This window comes from Cinclus cinclus, chromosome 3, assembly GCF_963662255.1.
Source record: "Cinclus cinclus chromosome 3, bCinCin1.1, whole genome shotgun sequence".
Classification (NCBI taxonomy): Eukaryota; Metazoa; Chordata; class Aves; order Passeriformes; family Cinclidae; genus Cinclus; species Cinclus cinclus.
This window is the reverse complement of record NC_085048.1, coordinates 81043971-81066422: the sequence shown is the minus strand read 5'-3', so window position 1 is coordinate 81066422 and position 22452 is coordinate 81043971. Positions and strand designations below refer to the sequence as shown.

Genomic DNA, 22452 nt, shown 5'->3' with positions numbered 1-22452 from the left:
AACAGTTTTAGTTTTAGCTTGGCAAGCATTGCAAGTAGCCACCATTGCTTCCCTTTCCATCTTGTTCTGTAGTCCCTCTCAGGAGATAGGGCCAAACCCACAGCCAGAGGTAGGAGCTGTGCCAGCTGCTACCACTGCTTCAATGGATATTGGAAAAGCCAGTGAGACAAGGATAACGAAGGGCATGTGCAAACTCTGTAGGATCCCCAGCATGACTATCAGCATCAACAAGCAGGAGAAGAGGCTCAAGTTGAGCCTTGAACAGCTTGTTACAATTAATAAATAAAAACAACCTTGGTTCAAATAGTCTGGATAGCAGAGACAATCTCTTAATAATTGTAATTTTTCTGTTTCCCAAATTACCATTTTTAGAGTTTATCAGTCAATCCCAACAAAGCCAAGTAAGTCTTAACTGACATTACAACAGAGGCTAGCCAAGATTTATTCATAATAGATCAGCCATTAAAATGTACTGTTTTCAAATTACAATAATCTAATTCTATAGATTCACTGTCTAATGGACCCACAGCAAGACAGGCAAAATTCCCAGACTGCTAAGCATATCCTCTTAACCAGTCTCATCCATCAGAGCTGCCTAACAACATGACCGTGGACATCTCAAGAGAATTATTTCCACCACATACTGAGCACAAACTGCAAAGCCTCAACTTTTTACAGTCACTGCTACTTTTTTTATTCCTTTAATTTCAATCAGTTAACATCCCTTTTAATATGATGGGTAGCATCAATCCCTCCAGCAATCAAAGAAGATATGCAAAAAAGCCTGATTTCCCACTCCCTGACTTGTTTTTGTTACAAAGCCCCCAAGAGAAATAAATGCATCAATAAAGAGTAAGGCCATTTTGGGAACATATGCAGTAAGTATTGCCCATGTAATAAGAGTTTAAGGAATGGTTTATAGAAGAGGAACCTCACGTTGAATTACACCAAGCAGATCACAAAAACTGTATTTGTGTTCCTGAACAATCCAACCACAACAACAAAGAGAGATGTGAGCTTTACTGGAAAACACTACTTGCAAAAGCTCTAGATTCTAAAAAGTTTTCCTCTTATATTCTCTTTCTCTCTCTTAAAAATTCTATTTTTTGACACAAGCTCCAGAACTTTCTAGCCAGTAAACTTTCCTTGACCACAGCTCCATTTCAGCTGTATTTTCCTTTAAAACAAAAACACGGAAATGAAATTTTCCAAAGAAAACAGCCATTAACAAACCATCAGCAAAATTCTTCTCAAATCAACAGCACCCTTTCCCATCAACATTCTTCACAAATTCAATCAGTTAAAGCCAAAAAAAGAATTATAACCTCATACATATGAACTTATATTTGACAAACATTTCATTAAAAAAATATATATCATCTATTACTCTTCTGTGTCAGCACATCCTGTAAATGTAAGCACCTCTTCCTGAATGTCAGGGAAAGTACTCACACAGCAGAAATGTAAGAATTCAGTAACTCTTGTATTACTTATTAGAAGTGCTTAGCCCAACTACTAAATATATGCCATTGGCAGCAATTGATTTTTGACACTTGAGTTAACTCTGTGATGTATTTAACACATAAAGGACCCCAGTTTCATCATGTAGAGAAGGACTCAGTGTTAGCAAGTAGCAGCTGCCAGCACTTGGAATACTGTTATTAGAAATGGTTTAGGCAGTTTATAAGCACAGCATTTATGTGCCTTCTGGTTCAAACATTAGTAGCTAGATCACGCACTTGAATCCCTGTGAAAGGCACCTTAAAATAGAGCTGGGGTCCAGATTCACTTTTATCCCTGTAAACACAAAACAGTTTAATTGACTCTTATGTTTAAAGTCAAGGTGCTGAATTTAGTCTCAGGCTCCTCTAACACAGTCCAGAGGGTACAAGACTGACACATGTAAACCAACAAAACACCGAGCAAAGGCAAGTATTCTTTGGAAAGGCAGATTGCTGTAACCCATACAAAGAGACAGAAGAAATCAATCTCTCACATGGAAAATGAATAATATGCCTGTTTTGCTTAGTACTGTGTATCACTTCTACTCTGATTTTTTTTCCCTTTGAAGAATAAAAATTGAAGAAGGTGAAGTTCTTCCTCAGCTAGGCCTACACAGTTACCCAGAACAAAATGGGAACCATTAGTTGATACAACTAAGAGGAAACATGGTGCACTAGAGTGTGTTGAAGTTGTGTGCAGCACACTGAAGCCAATGAGTAGAAAGACTTTCCCCTCATCTGACCTAGTTCTGTCAAAGATTCACACATGGAGATAGTGGGTGTAGAGGTGACACATGCGGTACCTTCAAAAATTTTGGAAGGCAAAGCCTCACAGTGAAAGATGCTTAAGACCTTGATGGGGAAAGGAAAGCTGGCTGAATTCTAGAAATTCAGAGAAGATATCAGAAGGCTGCCCAGACCTGCAGGAGTACAATGAAGTCAACAAAACCAAACCTAAAAACAATTATGGGAAAAAAAGTGCCAGGAGGACAGCTGGTTTCAGGACAAAGGTACCTGATGCTGCAAGTATATTCCATTTAAAATGAGATACAAGAACCCTCTTTTTTTTTTTTTTTAATTTCCATTTTGGGTTTTTTTGCTTGTTTTTTTTTGTTTTTTTGTTTGTTTGTTTCTTAAGCAGCATGCAAACAATATTATAAAAACCCATTGTAACTGAAAAAAATTACAAAATTTTCTGGATTCTGAATTACTGCTGCCTGCAGTGTGACAGGTGCAGCATAAAAAGGTGCTGTCCCGAAAGAGTTTTCATACAAGATGAACAAAGAATAGCAGAAATAAGGATCAAAGGCTCAAAGAAACATTAATCTTTAATTAAATTATTCTAAAATGCAAATGTCAATTAGCTCCTACCCACTGTATACCTAGCCATTGATCGTTTGGTAGGTTCTGCACAAACAATGGAACAGGCTATCCAGAAAGGCTTGGAGCTATAGAGAGCATGACTTTGCACATGCCTGAGCAACCTGCTGTAGCTGACTCTGTTCTGAGGGGGGCATGGAGTGGAGGATGCCCAGGAGCCCCCTCCTACTCCATCTATTCCATGATCAGATTAGAATGGATTTCTGTGAAGTTATTTAACAATGACTTTTTTTTTTTTCTACCAAGTGGATCAGAGAGGGTGCTCTCTATAAAATTAAAACCTTGATTAAAAACCCAAACAGAATACAACTAGGAAGGAAGCCTACAAATTCTTTTTTAATCAGCTTGGTGGACCAAGAAGAGGACCTGGGACAATATGACCCAGGAAAAGCATTGGTCATCACTAATGAACAGATTCATGGAGGAAGCTGATAGTGAGGAACAGCAAAATGAGATTCACAGTCTGGAAATGAAAGGCCCAGAAAATAATCAACTACTTAAAACTAACAGAACCAAAAGTTAAAAGATATACACAGTCATGGTAGGTTTCTGAGGAAAATCTTAGTCCAACACTGTCAGCCCTCATCTTCCTGATCATATCACTAATTTCCTTCACAGTTCGGCCACTTTGTCTATAACAGGAATGCATCAAACAGGAAAAAGAAAAGCTCCCCCTGCACAGAAGGGACAGCAATCTTAGGTCAAAAGGCATCAGTGACCTTTCTGGAGAAAGAAAGAAGCAGTTTGGATGAGAAACAGACATGAAAGAATTGGGAACTATGTGATCCACCTCAGTACTCAATTACTGAAACTTAATGGGCTTTGGCTCAGGCTTACAAAATAATTGATCCAATACAAGGGTCTTGCTCAAAACACACCATCAAAAATAACTTCAAAAAGTGTGCTTTACTTTGTTAAACTAATCTCTGAAACCAGAAATTCAAAATGAGAAACCGTTTCTTCCTCTGTTAGCTGCTCTTCCCAATAACACCACAGGACCATGGCAATTGCTTCATGTCCTTATATAACACAGATATGCTCCTTTCCACCCCAAAAGAGAAGTTTTGTTTGTTACCTCTTACCGACAGTTATTTTGACAGTTCTTTTCTGAGAGTCCATCCTCATCTTCTCCCATAATATCCACTGCCGAAAATATCAGTGCAACCAGAATTGCAAAGCAGCATACCAGTGCAAAGATCACAATGCATCTTTGCTGGGACTGAAAGAGATTAAGATTAAGAAAGTTTTAATGGCATGAGCACATTCTAGTCAACGACTTGAGATTCTCAAACTTTTACGTTAGATCTAAATTTCTTTGAAGACCTTACTGCCATAGCTGTCAACATGAAACACACCTCAAGATGAAAACACTCTCAAAACTGTCCTTCATGTATCACCTTGAGATGCATTTAAAATCTCTCAGACATTGTTTAATAATTCATGCCACAAATAATATTCATAATTTAAACTGTTCTCTCGTTTGTACCACAAAGAAAGCATTATGCATTAAAATAATGACTCCTACATTAACTACGTATTTTCTGATTGCGCCTCACTTGGGATGGCACTTAAAAGTTTTGTTGTGTTTGGTTGAAATAAAATATGTCATGGCAAGAAGAGTAAAGAGCAAAGTCTTTTTTTTCTATTGCTACAAAAAGTACCTGATATTGTCACTATGACTGTCACAGACACTTTGGAAAGTCCTTGCCCCACAGTATCTATAATATAATGAAAACAAATTCACAGATGATAAATGGGATTCAAGGAAACAATGGGAGACTGTTGCTCAGTGTGATAGGTAATGTCCTCCACATCTCAGATTAAATGTTAAAACATGGCATAGCGCTACCTTATGAAATCTTGCAGTAATAAATCAGATGCACCTGGTAGCGCCCTAGATAAATGTGAAACCTCCTAAAGACAGTCTCAGACATGCAATTTGCATACCTGAATCAACAAAGTATATTCTATTCTAAAACAAAAAGTTCCAATATACCGCATATTTTTCTACTGAAGTAAATTTAAACAAGACCCCATCCATATATAAAAACATCAGTGTCTAAGTTCTGTTGCAATAGTTAATTTCTAAATTTTCATTACTGCTATGTAATTAAAATGTCTCATGGAGGAAAAGGCATTATAAAGGAATAGGAAAGTGGGAAAGTATGAAAAATGTAAGGGACAGGAAACAGCATCACACTTGCAACTGATAACCAATTTAATCATATTTCCATTGTTACTGATATTTTTTTAAGAGGCAATAAGATTCAGAGTAATAAGAACATTTTCTCATACACCTAAAGAAAATGTCTTTTTTTTTAAATAAAAAAATTCCAATACTTCCAAACTAGTGCACCTCTCAGGAGAAACATGCTCAAGTTTCATTTCAGAATAAATCAGATATAAAATTTTATTTCATTCTGTGAAAATGCAAAACACAGGAAACAATTTCTTCAAACAGGAAAAACTCACCTGAAATTTAGTGACAAATGTAGCCCTTAACAGTAACACCAAATTTGTGGTTCTGGTTACATGCATATTTTAAATATAATGCATATCAGACACTTTTATACACTTCAAATATATGTTTAAATCTGTATTTATATTATATTAAGTAAAATCTTTCAAGAATGCAGCATAGGAGAATATTGTTCAGCCGTAACAAAGCCAACTCATGAAATAAATAAATTTGGAAACTTTTTTTTCCTGCTTCTAGGTAAAATCATGGCAACATTTGGAAATAGTTGTAAATTTTACTGCACCTCGGTGTTCAGAACTAAGGCTGCACAGTGGGACTTAAGATAAAATTGTTAAACACAGTCTCACTGTCTCACAATACTGGCAAGAAAAAGTAAGAAGTGCCATAGAAAAGTAGATATTCAGGTGTGGGACAGTGCTCTATGCCATTTCCTCATCAGGACACTTCAGATTGCTGTTAAGATCACCATTGTCTCATGCAGGTTTTTGCAGTACTCCAAGTGTATTCACTGAAAATCTTTGATGCAGCTTCCTCTAAGCACTGAATACATCACCATGGCAGCAAGATAGCAAAACCACTCCCATAACCAGGAAACCAAAAAAATTCTGGGCTCGTTTTCCAGTCCCTAGGAGCAAGGCATGTGACCCAGCAGGGCTGGCAACAACAGGGCTCTTTTTCCTCCCAAATCAGGCTGGCTGCTGCCATTCTACATACTGGGACTAGTTTTGAATTACTCTGGATAATTTGTAGCACAAGCATCCTAGCTGCCACACGGTGTGAAAGGCTTCATGCTGTTGCTCCAGGGAATAACTCCCATCTTCTTTTTAGGCTGCCATGCAAGCTGCAGAACTGCAGAGAGTGGTGGGATCACTGGGCCAGCAGGGACCCATCAGCCTTTGAGGCTGGGCCAGTACACACAGAGGCAGCAGATGTTTCACTAAAAGGCGGTGTAAGTCATGATACACCTCTAGAAACCTCTCAACCTGCTTAAAGCTTGAAAGCCAAATCCATACAGAAGCTACAGTGTACCAACAATAATAGGGTACCAAAAGGAGGAGGGGGTGTGGGGGAGAAAAGGCAGCTGCAACAGATGCTTAAAGTTAAATATCAGGAAATCTCAGGATAGCAATTTCTAGGAGCTCATGTTAAAGCAATATGGAAAGGGGAAGTCAAAATAATTCTGAATGGATCTTCCTAATCTAGCATTAATTCCCATTCCACATAATTTTGGGGAACACATTCAACACATTCAAACATATTTCTTGACTTCCGTTTGTAGCTGAAAATTGTATGAAGTTTAAATCCCTGTTCTTTCATGCATATACAGCTTGGCAAGTTCTGCAGTTTGTGAATACTGCTCACTGTAAGCAGCACAAACTTAGTACCATTAATAAGACCACTGCTATTCCACAAACACTAAAATAAAGACAGAACCACACAAACCTATTTTACTGCTCTTATTTCCCAGACCCTTTATAATATGCAGTTGTCTTAGATAACTATAATGATTAATTATCTCACTTTTTCTAAAGTACCAGCTTAACAGTATGGTTACAATTAACATAGGAAACCTTTAAAATCAACATTCCAACCCTCCCGTGACTGCAGTAGTTTTTCTTTAAACTAAGAATAGCACAACATATCAAATAAAATAAAGCAAAAATTTCAAGTTTGTGATTCTCCTAACTCTACATGTTCAACCACAGGTCTGAAGGGTCAAGTAAAAATCAGTAAAAAAAAATTTAAGAGATTAAGGAGGATTTTAAGAAGTTTCACAGTTCATGTTGAACTTACTCCTGCTGAGTTGTAGGTTTTTCATTGCTTTTAAATCCATATATTACATTAAAAATTAATGTTTGGAAATTGTTTACTTTAAAATTCATATTTATACTAGAAAAGAAAGAATAAAAAACATCTACTTGCATCAAACAAGTCTTCTGAGCCTGTCTTTTCACAACAGTGATGTCTTTATTTTCACACACTTTGCCATAATGCTGAGAATTTTCAAATAACCTTTTCCTAATTGAAACAGACTAGGAGAGACCATATTCCTATTACACCATCCATGCATGCCTCTGTGTGGGTCTATGTGCAAGTAATAGCAGGCTTCATGAAAGAAGCCAAAATCAAAGAGCTCACACCACTGACAGACTAGAAGGGACCTGCTAGGCTGCTCTTCAGACCCCTGCATGGTGGGGACTGTTTGTTTGATGCTGTCTTCTTGCACATCCCCTTGGCATCTGGGATCCTTCCAAGCTTATCAGAGCCATCCTTCTGTTTCCCCCAGTAAATGCCTCAGCATTCAAGCTTTCAGTCTTCCACCCTTAATTACAGCATACTGGGTCATGGGGGATCTCTAAAACTTATACAGTCCATCTGTCCATAGACGTAGTTAATTTGTAGAAATATTAATCCTAATATGTATTTGTTTAACCTGTCCTTAAAAATCTAGAGTTGAAAGAGATCCTGATGCCTGTTTTCAGGCAATCCCATCGCATATTTAAGCACCTGACTCATTCCTAACTCAAGTCTCTTATGCTGCAACAATTCTTTTTCTTCTTCCTGTACTCATGGAAAACAGTGAACAGAACATTTAATTCTCTCTTTTTCATATTTAAAGGCTGCTATGGATGCTAAGAGGCCTGGGGCCAGACCACCTACAAGTTTGACTGTATTGATGTGCAAGCCCAGAAATTCTATAGCATGAGAGAAAGATTTGTTCAGGGCTTAAGGAAAATTGGAAAAGAAACTCCTGCATGAAAAAGGACTATCAAAAATACTGTGAGTAAAATGTGTTTCTTCCACCTGGCTCAACTAGTTTAAACACTACTTAAGTTAAAATAAATCCACCAAAACACTGCATAACTCAAACAAAGTTTGGGGATTTTTTTCATGCTATTATACCTCTGGGGAGAGAAGAGTGAGAAGAAAAGCCAAAAGCTGCACAATGGGTATTCAGTATTGTACCATTCAGACTTTAATCTGAAAACTTAATCTGGGAAGGACCTGTTGTTTATTGTTAAGAAAAAGGATAGCCTATGTCAATTAAGCTTATCAAGGCCTGTGATACCCATGCAGAATTGAGAATGGGAGCAAAAAAAAGGCCTTCGCCTTGACTGCACTCACATTGCTCAAAAGCTGTTAAGAACACTTCACTGGCTCCTGAAGCACTCCTGAAGCTTTCAGTTTCTTCACAAACAACAGGCATTTCTGTGAGACTGAGATTTTAATCAGGAATTTATTCTTCCTCCAATGCAGTACAAGAATATCTTCTCCCAAACCAGGAACCGTGAAATAGCAATGCTGCATCTACTGATAAAACTGGCTATATAGCAAGGAAACATGACATGGCTTTGAACTTGTGCTTCATTTTTTTATACCTACTTAAAGACTGAAGAAGACAATACTTATACACCACACTAATACAGAATTTGTATCTGCTTGTCAGAACTGCTGAGGCTGTCTACAAGGCAGGCCATCACATCTTCGTTCAGTCATTTCATTGCTCTGCTCTTTCCTGCAACACCCTGAACACGAATGTGACAACAAAAGCACTTGTATGCAACACCCTTAACTGTACAACAGCCCTTAAAGTGTTTATGAGTCAGCTCTACAATACATCTGCCAAAGATAGCAAGGAACTGGACTTCCAAAATTACCAATCATTCCTGGATTACTCTCGGTCATGTGTGTTTATTAGAGAAAAACATTACTATAAGTACTATTTCCCCTTAATCTGGACTCTGCATACACTTATACAATCTTCATTGCAGCCTTGAATCTCCCAGCTAGTATGATTAATGCAAATCAACACTTAAAATACTTCTAAAAAATAACAGGAAGGAACGATTGCTAAGATAAATTAAATAACTTTAAAATTGGCTGGACCTAGCTAGCTTCAGCCTTGAATATTTAAGGAAGTGGCTGAAACTAATAGAGAACTTTTAGGACTCACCTCTGAGAACTCACAGGCCTGAGTGAAGTATCAGAAGCCTGGAAAAAGCAAAAGTGTTACCCATATTCAATAAAAAAAGGTGATCACACAGTAGAAGTTGGGAATCAATAAGATAGTTATTTTAGCTTCAGTTTCTAGAAAATATGTAGATATCTAGAAGGTAAGAAGCTTTGTCATGAGAAAGTCACATTGATGTATTCTGATTTCTATCTTTTGTAGCCACAAATCCTATTGTCCTGCTGAAGAAGCTGAAAATAATGTATACTCTCGCCTTTAATAAAAAATTTCTTACAAACCACAACACCTATGTCAAGATTATCACAGGAGATGTGTAAAGCTGGTTGAAAAATCAAGCTGATTCAAAAATGGGAGGACATTTTAGAATGGATACTGCATTTAGAATGGATTCAGAGAATTCTGCTTTGTATCTGTTTTTGTTCCTGTCTCCATTAACAATCTAAATTATGGAGCAGAAATGAAAAGTACTTATTAAGCTTTCAATCAAAACCAAAGCAGTACAAATTGAAGACTAGATTAAAATTTTAAAATGTTCTTGATTCTTTAGGGAATATGTCAACAAAAAAAGGTTACATTTCAATAAAGGAAGAGAAAAGAGCTACAAGCAGGTAGGACCAGTTGCACATATACAGGAACTGAGAAACCACTAGGAAAAATAATAACCAAAATTATTAACAGGCTGGAACAGATGTTTTAGGAAGACAGATCAAAAAAGGGTAAGAGTCCATAGCCTGGAGAGAAGAAAAAATATAACCAAGGGGTACAATATCTACACATGAACATAGGTATAGTGAAGGCAGAATTGTACACCAAGTACTACAATTCCAGAAATAGTGGATATTTACTGAAACTTCAAGAGTTACGTTTCAAAAAGATAAAGAACTATTTTATGAAGACGATATTAAGCATCTGGAGTTTGTTGCCATGGGAGTCCACAAAAACAAACAGCAGCAGGAGACTTACAAAGAGATTAGACAAAGCTTTCAAAAATACATCCTCATCAGATGCTAGAGAAAAAAGGCTGGGATGTGCCCTCTACTAGAGATGATGGGAAACATGCCATTGCCCATTGGTAGGCACACAGTACAGGACTGGACACGCTGTGAGTCTGAGCTGTAGAATGTATTTTCTACATTCTAAAATAGTTCCATTTTTCTGCAGAAGGTATCAAGAGTTACAGAGAACAACAGGATCATGTCACATCATGTCATATTGTGTTGACTTAGATTTCTACATTCTGCTATAATGCTTGAACTGCATGAAATGCAAAAATAACCCTTAGTCTCTACTTCAAGTTGGCATATTTTGTTTACCTTTCAAGACTGAATGCAGATAGTTTAAAGCAAAATCAAATAATATTTAGTAAATATTTGGTCATATAGTTACCCACTGAAACAAGAGAACACCAAATAATCCTCCAAACAACACATCCTTTAATGTGTTTTCCAAGCACACAAGACACACTCTCCAGCACTGTCCCTGTCAGCCCAGTTTCTTTTGAGTCTGTATTTGAGTTACATAGAAAGATTAATATAATATAATTATCTCAGAAATTTTAGAAGATCCATATGCAGCTAGACTTGGCTCAGAAAGACAAAAATACGTGCCTCTACCAAGGGAAAGACATTCCAAAGGTTTGCCTTCCACCACACCCAGGGCTCAGCAGCAAGCAGCCTCATGGAACAGGGGTGGGAGGAATCCCTGCCTTGGGGGGCTGTGGGCCCTGGGCACTGAAGCAGCTGCCTTGGATTCACTGCTTTCTGAACAAACCTTTGATCCAACAGGTCAGGCACATAACACATGGACAGGCACACGGCTATAAATAGAAAACCAGTGAACTACTTTGGAAGAAATCCAAGGCTTTAGAGGTTACTTATCTGGACCTCCTCCACACAGGGTTCTATAGTGCAGAAAGACATTAACATTCAGAACATGAGGTCTGTAAGAAAAAAAGGTTTCCAGCACATAACCAACTAAACTCTGATGCTATTTGTTGACCAAAATTGGCATAAGAGAAGGGGTGAAAAGCCTGAATATGGTTAAGTGCTCATGTGCCATTTTCCTGAAATTGGGCTCTGACTTCTCATCATGATATATTGACTCAGTCTTCAGCATAATGTAAGGCAGTATTATAATTTGGCAACATCAAAAAATAAAGGCCACTGTCTACCCTAAAAATAACACTCTACTCAAATCTAGCATCTCCTGCAAAGAGAAAAAGAAAGAAAAAAGATATTGAACAATCTGAACCTGGCCTGAACACCAATTCAGAAGACTATCAATACTTCATTAGTATGAAAAAACAGTGTGAATAAGATTTCTATATGCCAATATCCCATTGTGCATCTTTAAACCCGGACCCTCTAAGTAAGGATTCCTACCACAGCTAGAATTACAGCCATTATTTCACCAGGACAAAACCAAACAAAAAAAAAATCCAAAAATTGTTACACATACAGTACTTAATTTTATATGTTACATCTTTTATGTAGAGATAAGAGACCTCCTAGGTACAACTTTATTTCACAAATCAGGTGAAACCCAGCAACTAATAACTGAGCAAACAAACATTTGGGCTATTGTTTCCCATCAAAAGCTGGATCCCATAAGGCAGTATTTTGAGAAAGAATGAAATTAGTAATTACATGAAGATGTGAACAATTAATATATTGTAGAACAGTCCGTTTGAAATCAATCACAGTAATCAGAGGACAGATGGCTAGGGGGTATATAGCAGATGATAAAAAGACTGCTCTAGAATCTAGAAGTCCAATTTCTAGCAGAAAATGCTCTTTCAAATTTTAGACCCTTTATGTATCTTTCTGGTGTCTACAGCATGCAAACAAAGCAGCTGGAAAGCCCTACTCTAAATTGTAGGCCTACTTCTCTCAACACCTAGTTTAATTTTGATGTTGACAGTCTTAAATCCTAATGAAAAGCTAGGCTGAAATATCAGAATCTCTAAAAATCAGAATCTTCTATGGACACAAAACACGGAGTTGCAGTAACTTGCCATATTGCATCTGTCTGTGTCTTACCCACGTGGGTTCCGCGTTTCCTGAAATCAGCGAGTGTTTGTAATGCAGATTCTTGTTCCAGATCAGTTACTAATTTCTGCGTGTGTCTGTGTATATATATATATATTCTTCAATATGTATATTTATACACACAAATGGACATTTGACCATTAACATCCAACATAAATCTGTCTCTAAACCACAAGGACAAATTAGCCGTAGGTAGTGTGAAGTAGCAGCAAGAAGGCAGAGCAGACTCTACACAGACGAACACACTAATTTACATTACAATCACATTACGTTACAATACTCTAATTTACAAATGTTATTTGCAAATGTAACAATGTTATGTTTAAAATTAACTATAATTTACTTTTGTACAGTTAATAACTGTATAAAAAAATTCTAGTAATGTACTCAGTAAGTAATGTAAGACTTGCTGACAAACCAGCTTCAACAAGTCACTTTTTTCAAGAAAGTGTTTATATAATAGTGCTGCTAATAAACCTTTAAGAGAAACTAACAGAAATTTTAAAGTAATGAAGAAATTTTATTGACAGTGTTTGCATACGTAATTTTTGGCACATTAAATGATCATATGCACAGTCTGCTCAAGCTTTGTGCACACAGCTTTTGTTTTGCTTTGATACTTTCAAAATGAGACAAGACCAAAGAAAAAGACTAAAAATAAAAATTTGTGGCTGCTGGCACATAGACTCAATCAGGGAGGATGTTAGACACAAATTTGAGCTCAAGTGTATTTCTGTAGAATTACAAATTTGTCACTCTACCTGGAGCATGTGTCTTTTTATCCAAATTAACAAGGCAAAATACATTACATTAAAACTTTTCAATGAGAGTTTAGACCTAATCCTGTGATTGGAACAGGCTAAGAATGTATCTACCATCAGTTACAGCTTTATCACATTAAGTCCTTATAAAGCAGTAATTCTACAATCAAAGGCAGATAATGCAACTGAACCTGGACGAACTAACAAATTTTGTTATATAAATCACAAATTGCCAATTTCTCTTTCATGAAGTGTAAACAGCAATTTGAGAATATTTCTAATTATTTTTTTAAAAGTTTGCTTTCGCCCATTCTTACAAGACACACTTAAAGTTTTATTAACCCTGTTATAAATTAACATAAGTTCAGGAAAAGACATTATCTCATATAGAAGCATTTAATTTTAGCTCATTTTGAATTTTTAACTACACTGCAAGTACATGTTGAACTAATAGATTTGCCATCTGGCCAAGAAGTTAATTCCATTGTCACAGAGAGCACAACCAATGTGACATTCACAATAGGAATTATATTCTACTGTAAAGAGAGAGAAAGGAAAACAGAGGCCTATGATATGCAGCTAATCAGAGATATAAAGGTAAACTAGTTAATTACAGTGATTAGGTGTATCTGATCTATGCTTTCTCTTCTGTGAAAGACTCAAGAGGTAATTTAGGTACCATGACTATTATCCTACAGAATTCTGTACTTGAATTAAATGACAGTGTTCATACTATATTTTAAGCAACTCCCCATGACTGAAGATTTCTTTACTGGCTGACTAATATGCAATATTACGAGTAAAGATGGGACTGCCATATTGACTTCAGCTTCCCTGCATGGCAAGAAATTAACAAATATTTGAATATTTACAAATACAATAAATTTATAAGCACACAAACAGAAAAGAGCACCAAGACAAATAAAGACAAGAAACAAACAGCAGCAAACATTTAAGACCTCCATCTTCTACTTCCCTCTACCGTAGTCTCTTTCTGTGTGAGATCTGTTCCAGTGCTCTCAGAGTTCCTTGTGGAAGTATTTTTTTTCTACTCCTAATGGAGTTGATACACACCATTGTGGGTGGAGGAGATAAAGGTAAAAGAATCAAGTTAACTGAGCAAAGTAAATTGTTTCTGGATGTTTTCTTTTTCCACCATTTCAACTATATTCATTTCCCCTTTCCCTGCTTCACCAAACAGTGAAAAATAATTCATTGCTGTCATTGTCTCACTCCAGCTAACAAGCCCCCACTCTATTCTGCTATCTTACACATTTCTGCCTACATACAACACAGACAAAAGCTGCACAACACAGACACCTGGTTTCAGAACCAGCAAAAGATAACGGATATCTTCAGGGGAGAACAAAAAAATCAGCATCAGCAGGATCTTGTCTTGAAAGGTCAAAGAGATTATTTTTCTAGAGAAAGCTGCAACCAGGTTCCTGCAGCAGCCGAGTGAAAACTACTATACTCTGATTAACTTTTCACCTCTCACTAGAATTACCAGATACCTCTTCTACCAGCAGCAATGCTCCCCGCTGTTTGCCCTTCCTGTGCTGCCTTATCTCCATATTAATAAGGCCAGACTCCTTTTGGTATGTTGAGACATCAAGGTGTCCTGATTTACGGCATTTTGTCAGATTTTATTTCACAGCCTTGTTTTTCTCTTCTGCTACCTTTGTGGGAAAGGCTTTGTCTACTCTTTTCTTGGTCTAATATATTACTGTAGCATTCTCCTGAATTGGGCTCACTGCCTATTGTTCTATTATCTAGTCAAAATATTTATTTTTATTTTCATAGTCTGTTTATAGGATAAATAAAATCCTATAAACACACAGAGAAAATAAAAATCCTATAAAAAAAACCAAAACCTCCACAATGAGATATATAAGGGCAATCTATAAACATCATAACTGACTGGGCAGACATAAAATATGTTAACTTGGCTTCCTGTATTTTCTATTTGGCCTTGAATGTCTTTTGCATCCAAGTAATTGAAAAGGCAGATTAAACAGTTATGTAAAACATTTTGCATTACTAGGTGGCAGAGAATAATTTTCCTTCAACCCACCTTTAACCATCATGACATCTGACTTGAAAATGTCTGGAAGATGTCCTCCTCTGTATTATATAATGTTTAAGTCAACCTATGAATTTATGAGTTATTCAGAAGGAAAACTTTGAATGCACATGAATATACACGTTTATATGTGCATCCATGACCCCAAAAGCCTCAGTTCAATAGGAAAACGATCTTAGAGATTAAATATGATATCCAACATATATGACTGGTTAAGAATAAATAAATTGAAATATCTATCCAGAGACATGGCTGTTTCCATGAAAACTGTAAAATGTTCTGGCCTAGCTGAATGTGTGTCTAGTTTTATTATTGCTTTAAAGCAGGCAATCACTACAGATTTTTAAATTACTGCCAACTTGGAATTTTAATCATTCTGTAAAATAAAACATGGAACGAAGGTACAGTGAAATTCTGTCGTTCTATTCTCAGTTCTGTAGCAGAGAACCCCAACAAAGTAAAAATAGTGAGAGAAATGAAGATGAACCTTGAATACAAAACAGCCATACTGCAATTTGACATGGTGGTGGTACAAATCCCTCAGTGAAGTTTCAATGTTCCTGAAAGCAGAGGAGGTGTATTGCACCTCTCCAGCAGATGATGATGGCCCAGACAGAGTACCAGGAAAGAGTGACTGCATGCCAAAGAGTGCCACTCTCCATTATCACCTTTCATTCTACTCTGAAGTCCAATATTTTTCTGGTGCTGGGTTTTTTTCCACTCCTTTTTTGACAGCGAACTTATTTGGGAATACTTTCTTAGGAGGAAAAGAAACTAAATTATTTGGAACAAAAGCCTCTTACAGCCTTTTCAACTGATGAAAACTGCTATGGGCACAGGTTTGTCTTACAATACCATACAAGCCCTTTCTAAACTGAAAAATAAAGGGCAGCTTAAGTTTTCAGTGTCAGGCCATAACACAGCAAAGCCCCCAGAGAAAGGTAAAGAGATTTATCTGTGAAATTTCAGTCTCAGAGTGATAGTCTCATTCCCAGTCTAGAAGTAGTAGCAATAATTTATTAGAACCTCTCACTCAAAAAAGAAACCATTTTTGTTACGTTCTATAAAATTTACACAGACATCTGCATTTATTTTGTCACACTGTCAGAAATGTTCATAAAATAATGTTCCAAGAGGTCTCAAAATATGGAACTTTCCTTATTTCTCATAAAACAGCAAAATGCTTATGAATTTCTAGCATTTTGGAAATAATTTGACATATGCAGATCTTACACTGTCATATTAATTTGCATTTTAAGTTATCTCCTGAAAGCAGTAGCTGTATAACACATCCACATTGCACTTAAAAAACCAAGCTTAGCCCTAATAATTTTTGCATGTGTTGCTTAAGGTTTAAATTTATTCCGTATGAGTAAATGCCAATACAGTGTTTACTGTGTATTCTGGTAGAATAAGCTATGAAATTCAAGTAAAATTTGGTCCATATCTGTTTTCTGAATGTGTAATATGTTAACAAGCATAATTTTATGCAATGTACATACATACTCTACCTCTCAAAAACAGCAAACTCAGATACTATAAATTGATAACATTTGCAGATTACTCTGTGTCACCATGTGTCCCTGTACACACTTGTTGAGCCAACAGTGATTCCCACAATTCATCACATGCAGATTCCCTACGAATAGGAAACATACCTAATTGCAACAGGCTTGCTTTTCTTATTTTCTTTATAAAACAATTCATAAAATCTCCAGTGGTATAGACACACTAGGTATGCACTTTTTGCACAGCACATTCAAAATAAACTATTCCTACTTTTTTTTTCTGAGACAATATACAACATTTGAACAAGACAAAACAGACTTACTGCAGAAGTTATATGAAAGGCCAAAAATGTGCTCATATTATCAGCTGATTGATACTCCATGTTCACGTCTATGTGGAGATTATTTTTTAATTACAGGACTTTATTCCTATATTTATCTATGAAGAGATTTCAAAAAAAACCCAGTTACACAGAAAGCTTGCCCCATAAACTCAAAAAAGTTCCATTTTGTTGACCAACATGCACTGAAGGTACTAGTGGTAGCCATGCAAATCAATAGATATCTTTGCTGGCATATATAAGAGATGTACATGTGCACATATATGTCCTATGGAGGTAATTTCTAGGCAAATACCACTGTATATCAAAAGAGTCTAAGAGTTTCCAAACTTTTTTGGTCAGTGAAACCTTGCCAGACACCAAGAGCTACAATGGAAACCCACAACTATTTTTTATCCAAAAAGTGCAATTGCAATGAAAGTGAAATAAGCAGTAATATTTAATACAGTTCAGGCAGGCAGCTACAGATCACTTATCATAATTTTTTTTAAGTCATCAGTGCTGTCCAGACTACATCCTAACAAATTTCACAGAAAGAGCTTAATGATCTAGGGTCAAAATTCCCTTTTCTTGTGGTGGAGAGAAAGGGGGAAAATGCACAGACCTCACTACAACCTACCTCTCCAAGCACACAGCAGGAGATGCTTGGAATATGTATTCTAAATATACAGCAAAGGACAAAAATTTGTAGCAGCTTTGAGTTAAAGACGTGCATGTGCATGCATTACAGGCAGAAATGTCCACAAACGCACTAAAATATTCAGTCACTAAAAATGACACTTGCTTTGCAGTACGCTCAGCACACTTGTTACATTCAGGAAGGAGTCACTGGGGAGAGGGTTGCTCTGAAAGGCTGTCTTTACCTACTAAATAGCCAGCATGCCTGCTAGCATACCCCCAAGGGAGATTTAAGTCACAGTATGAGCCATGATCTACGACATTTCTCATGTTCCCCATTTTTATACTGATGGCAAACTTCCCATCTGCTCCTGCATTTCTTGGCTAGCCACCTTTCTTTTGTATTGAATTTCCTATTGGCTTTGAAAAAGCCTCTGTGTATAATAACAATTTTGCCATTGCCTTTAAAAGGAACGAGGCTTAGCTCAACCTTCAGAAAGAATACAGTTGGATTTATATTGCAAAAGCCAAAAATAAACTTAGAATAAAAATGTGATAAATCTCCTTCAAATAATAAAACTGTAGCCTTTCTTTTTCAGGGGCATTAAAATGCAGACTACAATCACATAAAAGCCACTCATTCAAAACAACATTTTCAGGGGTAATATGCAATTAATTGTTTAAATTCTTTAGCCTTTTCTCCCGTCTATTCCATCTGTCTATGAAAACTCCAGTTTACACTATTGCCCTGAATGTATAACATGATACAGATAAGAGATACATGCCCAAGCTAAAACTCATCCATGTCACTGAGCTCAAATTCAGATTTTGCCAAGGACATACAACTGTAGCTATGATCTACCATGTTCATATCATACAGGCAGGTAGCAGACTCATAGACCAAGCACTTCTGTTTACCATGGTTCTCTGCTAGACAAAACTCTTGATCCCATTTTGAGATTACACTAAATATATAAAGAAACACTATTAGATATGGTGTAAAGGCATCAGCTTGATTTATACTTTGAATACAAAAGACTTGATCAAATTTAATTGATGCTTCAAAGCATCTGGCATTTCATGGAATATTTACATATGACCCTATTGCATTTTCCCTATGACATATTACCAAGAACAGATTGCAACTTCATTTTCCTTTGCTGCTAAGACTTTTAAACACATTTATAGTTTTCTTTGTCCCTCTCTTCTCTATATTCCTTAGGGACCTTTCCACAACACACAGAAGTTCTAGATTTTTTTGCCAAATGGCAAAACAACTCCTTTGTAAGGCTCGATTTCTTCCTAAACATTAACTTTGCACCCAGCTGTTGGGCTCTTTGCTGAGTAAGTAAACAACCTGAGCGATAAAGTGCTACAGAAACTTCTTTATCTGTTTGCAACTGTGTTCTGCTCTCATTAGGTACTGCTATAGTAACTTACAAGGTTCATGGACTTTCTTCAAAATATGTGCTAATATAACCACAAACAGAATGCAGCCCTTGTTTTTCTTAGTTCCTTCATGGCTGATACTTCTATAAAGTTACTTAGTAAAGATGGAAACATTTAAATACGTCATTCTGATCTCCGTGCCTCTTCATGGCTTTCCGTTCAATTCTTACATTTAAAAAAAAAAAACAAGCAATGAGTATACTGGAAGCTAACTAAGCTTGTTATCTCAACTACATATTAATATCAAACTAAGGTAGTTTGCAAAAAATTATTATAAAACCTAGTAGTTTTGTTTGAGAAGAATATAAACTATTTTATTAAACATGAAGGGAAAAATAATTATCTTCCATCAAAGCCACAAGAATTCAAGCTAAAGGAAATTACCTAGCAATTTATAAATTAAATAAATATACTCATGCTTATCCAGAGATTCCTCCAAGGACATTGCATCTATCTGCTATATCTGCAGAAATTAATATATTCCCTTTCTGATGTTTTGTAGCTGTGTAAATTGCTTCGTAGACGGCAAGAACAGCAGTTTATCTCTTTGCTATGTAAGAATGGGGTCAGAGACTGTAAATGATTACTTGACTAAAAGCATCTCAAGTTTTTTGGCTTGATGCAAGAATTTTCCAGTACTCTGTTCTCTGTTAAGTCTCTGAAGAACCACAAGCTGAAAGAAAGCACCTGGGTAATCTCTTGACTGAAATGAAGATCTACACATTTCAGAAAGAAAAGAAACTGTTGGAAGGTTAAAAAAAATAAAATGAAAACAAAAAAGAAAAGCAAGCAACAGTTTGAAAAAAAATGCAGTCATCTTCTTACTTTACCTTAGTTAAGCATAGGACTGAAGACAGCATGTGGTCCGACAGTTGTTTAAAAATATAGTTAATTATTTGGCTGGCACCCTTCCTAAAAAGCAAGCTCTTTTTCCTCTCCATCCTCTAGGCTGAGATGCCATAAAGCTCACAGGGCTACTTCCAGGAGAGTGCCTAATGTATAGACAAACTAAGCCACTCTGCTGTGCTAAGACAGGAGAACAGCCCTACCCGATCATTATTCAAAGAGCTTCTAGGCTCTGTATAGGACAGCACCAAAAAGCCATCAAAGTGAATTGATGCTCAGGATGGTGGCATTCCAAAGGCAGTTTAGAACAATCAAGTCATTTAACGCCATCTTTATGAACAGTAATCTTGGCTTATTGTACAAAGTGATTAAAACTGAGATGGGAGGTAGTGGGCTGTCTGTAAGACCCTGTCCTAAGAAAAAAAAAAAAAAAGAAAAATCTTTATTACTTATTTCTCCAAGGTACACACACAGCTAGAATAATTAAGAATGTGGTGCCTTTATGTAATATTACAGGTTCCAAACCATCCTTTTCAGCCTCTCTGACAGAACAATACTCTGTGGATTAGAATGGGGCAGGTCTATGGAATGAGGAGAAAAGAAAAGGAAGACAAAAGTTGGAGCTCACTAACTATAGTGATAAAACAAGCAATTTAAAGAACTACTTTTAGAAAAGTTAAAAGATGAATACTACCAAAGTATTATTGGTATTTGTTGCTGAATTTCCCTGAAAATGATATAGTGATTTGAAGGCAAATCTTGCAAAAGTCCTAAAGACACATGCTTGTATTGCCATGGATGCCCAGGATGAGGGATTCAGCACTATCACAGTAACTACTGTAACTCTGCTCACTCTCCATGGCTTTCATGTTGGAGCACAGAGCATAACAAAGAAAAAAAATCCTGTCATGGTGCGTCTGATTGATATTCAAAGAATTCTTCCATAAAGAAGTTGTGCTCAAATTTCTTTTGTCTGTTTTCCCCTGTTTATCTGTGTCTGGTATACCTTTATAAATATACATTTAGAAGGTATACCTTCATAAGTGTCTGGCATACCCAAGGAATAAATTCCAATATTTTCATATAACAATCACAGTATATTTTGCTATTTCTTCTGCAATATTATTATCTTTTTGCTACCACTCACTGATTCTCCCTCAATTTCAGCAAGTTCCTTGTCTCATCTCTGAAAAGCTATCTTTGCACAGGGGAATAAAGATGCATGGAGGCTTTGTAGCATGCCTCAACACCTTCTCTCAAGTGGCTAGGAAGGCTTTAGTATGTTCTACAAAAATCTTCTGACTGCTGTCAGAGGTGTCAGAAAACAACATCAAAGTCCCCTGAGAATACAGGTGCCAAAACCGGAAGAGTAGCATAAGCAATTTCCATTTACCATTTTAGATTGTCATTTTCAATAAATACCTGGCAACTTCCACTAGTTTCAGCACATCCCAGTCCATTACCATAGCTCTTATGGTTCTTATTAAGACTTACTCCATCAAAAATAACATATAAAAAACCTATGCAGCTGTGACACCTAATTCCAAAATATCAGTCCAATATGGAAACTTACTGTTTCTTATATAAGAAACTTATATATCCATGCTACTTATAGTGCAAAAAAATCCACATGACATTTCTGATTTTATTTGCCCCAAAATTATTTTTAAACTATAACCATCAATGAGCAAGATGACAGCTTTAGCAAGTAAAGTTATGAAAACGTCAGATTAGTGTCTGCAGGTCAAAGAGGCAAGCTGAATTTACTGGAAAGGGAGCAGAACACCAAAGAAAAGATCTTCACATTGTGAATTTTTATACATTTGTGGACCCAAAGCCTGAAAGTCACAAAGTTCTGGTACACTCATTTCAAAAATCACAAAACTACTGGAAGAGGTATAGAAAAAGGTAAAAAAGGACAATCAAAGCATAGAATGCTTCTATATAAAGAAAGATTAAATAAACTGGTAATCTTCAGCTTGGAAAAAGACACAACAGAGGAATGTGACAGAACTATAAATTCATAAGCAGCGTGGAAAAGATGACTATGAAACAGTTATTCACTGTCTCTCCCAATAAAAACATTAGAGGGCATTACATTAATTATGTTGGCAAGCTTGAATGAACAAACAAAAAAGGGTACTGAAGGCATTTTTAAGCTGTAGAACCCCATGCCATTGGACACACAGGTGATAGAAGCTTACATGGATTTGAAAGTGTGCATCTTTGGGTTTTCTTCGTTGAGAAAAGCCCTGGGAGTTAGTAAAGACAAAATATGCCAACTCCAAGAACTGGAAATTACATGATGGGGTCAATATTCTCCCCACTTTGCCAGGGTCCTGTCAAAGACTGGATACAAGGCTGGCCAGATGTTTAGCCTGAACAATACAGCTACTCTTGAGGTCCTTGGCAATCCTTTCCTGAAGAACAACTCTAGCTAAACACTCCAAGACTATATTTCATGG

At 36.5% G+C, this 22452-nt stretch overlaps 1 protein-coding gene across 1 annotated transcript in view; it reads right to left on the bottom strand.

Annotated features, from left to right (window-relative positions):
- PLD5 (phospholipase D family member 5) overlaps window positions 1-22452 on the bottom strand; it is a 156904-nt gene that overhangs the window by 89656 nt on the left and 44796 nt on the right. Inside the window, exon 2 of the mRNA XM_062489209.1 lies at window positions 3965-4101. Within this exon, the coding sequence (XP_062345193.1) occupies window positions 3965-4101 (137 nt within the window). The remainder of the gene's footprint in view (window positions 1-3964; window positions 4102-22452) is intronic.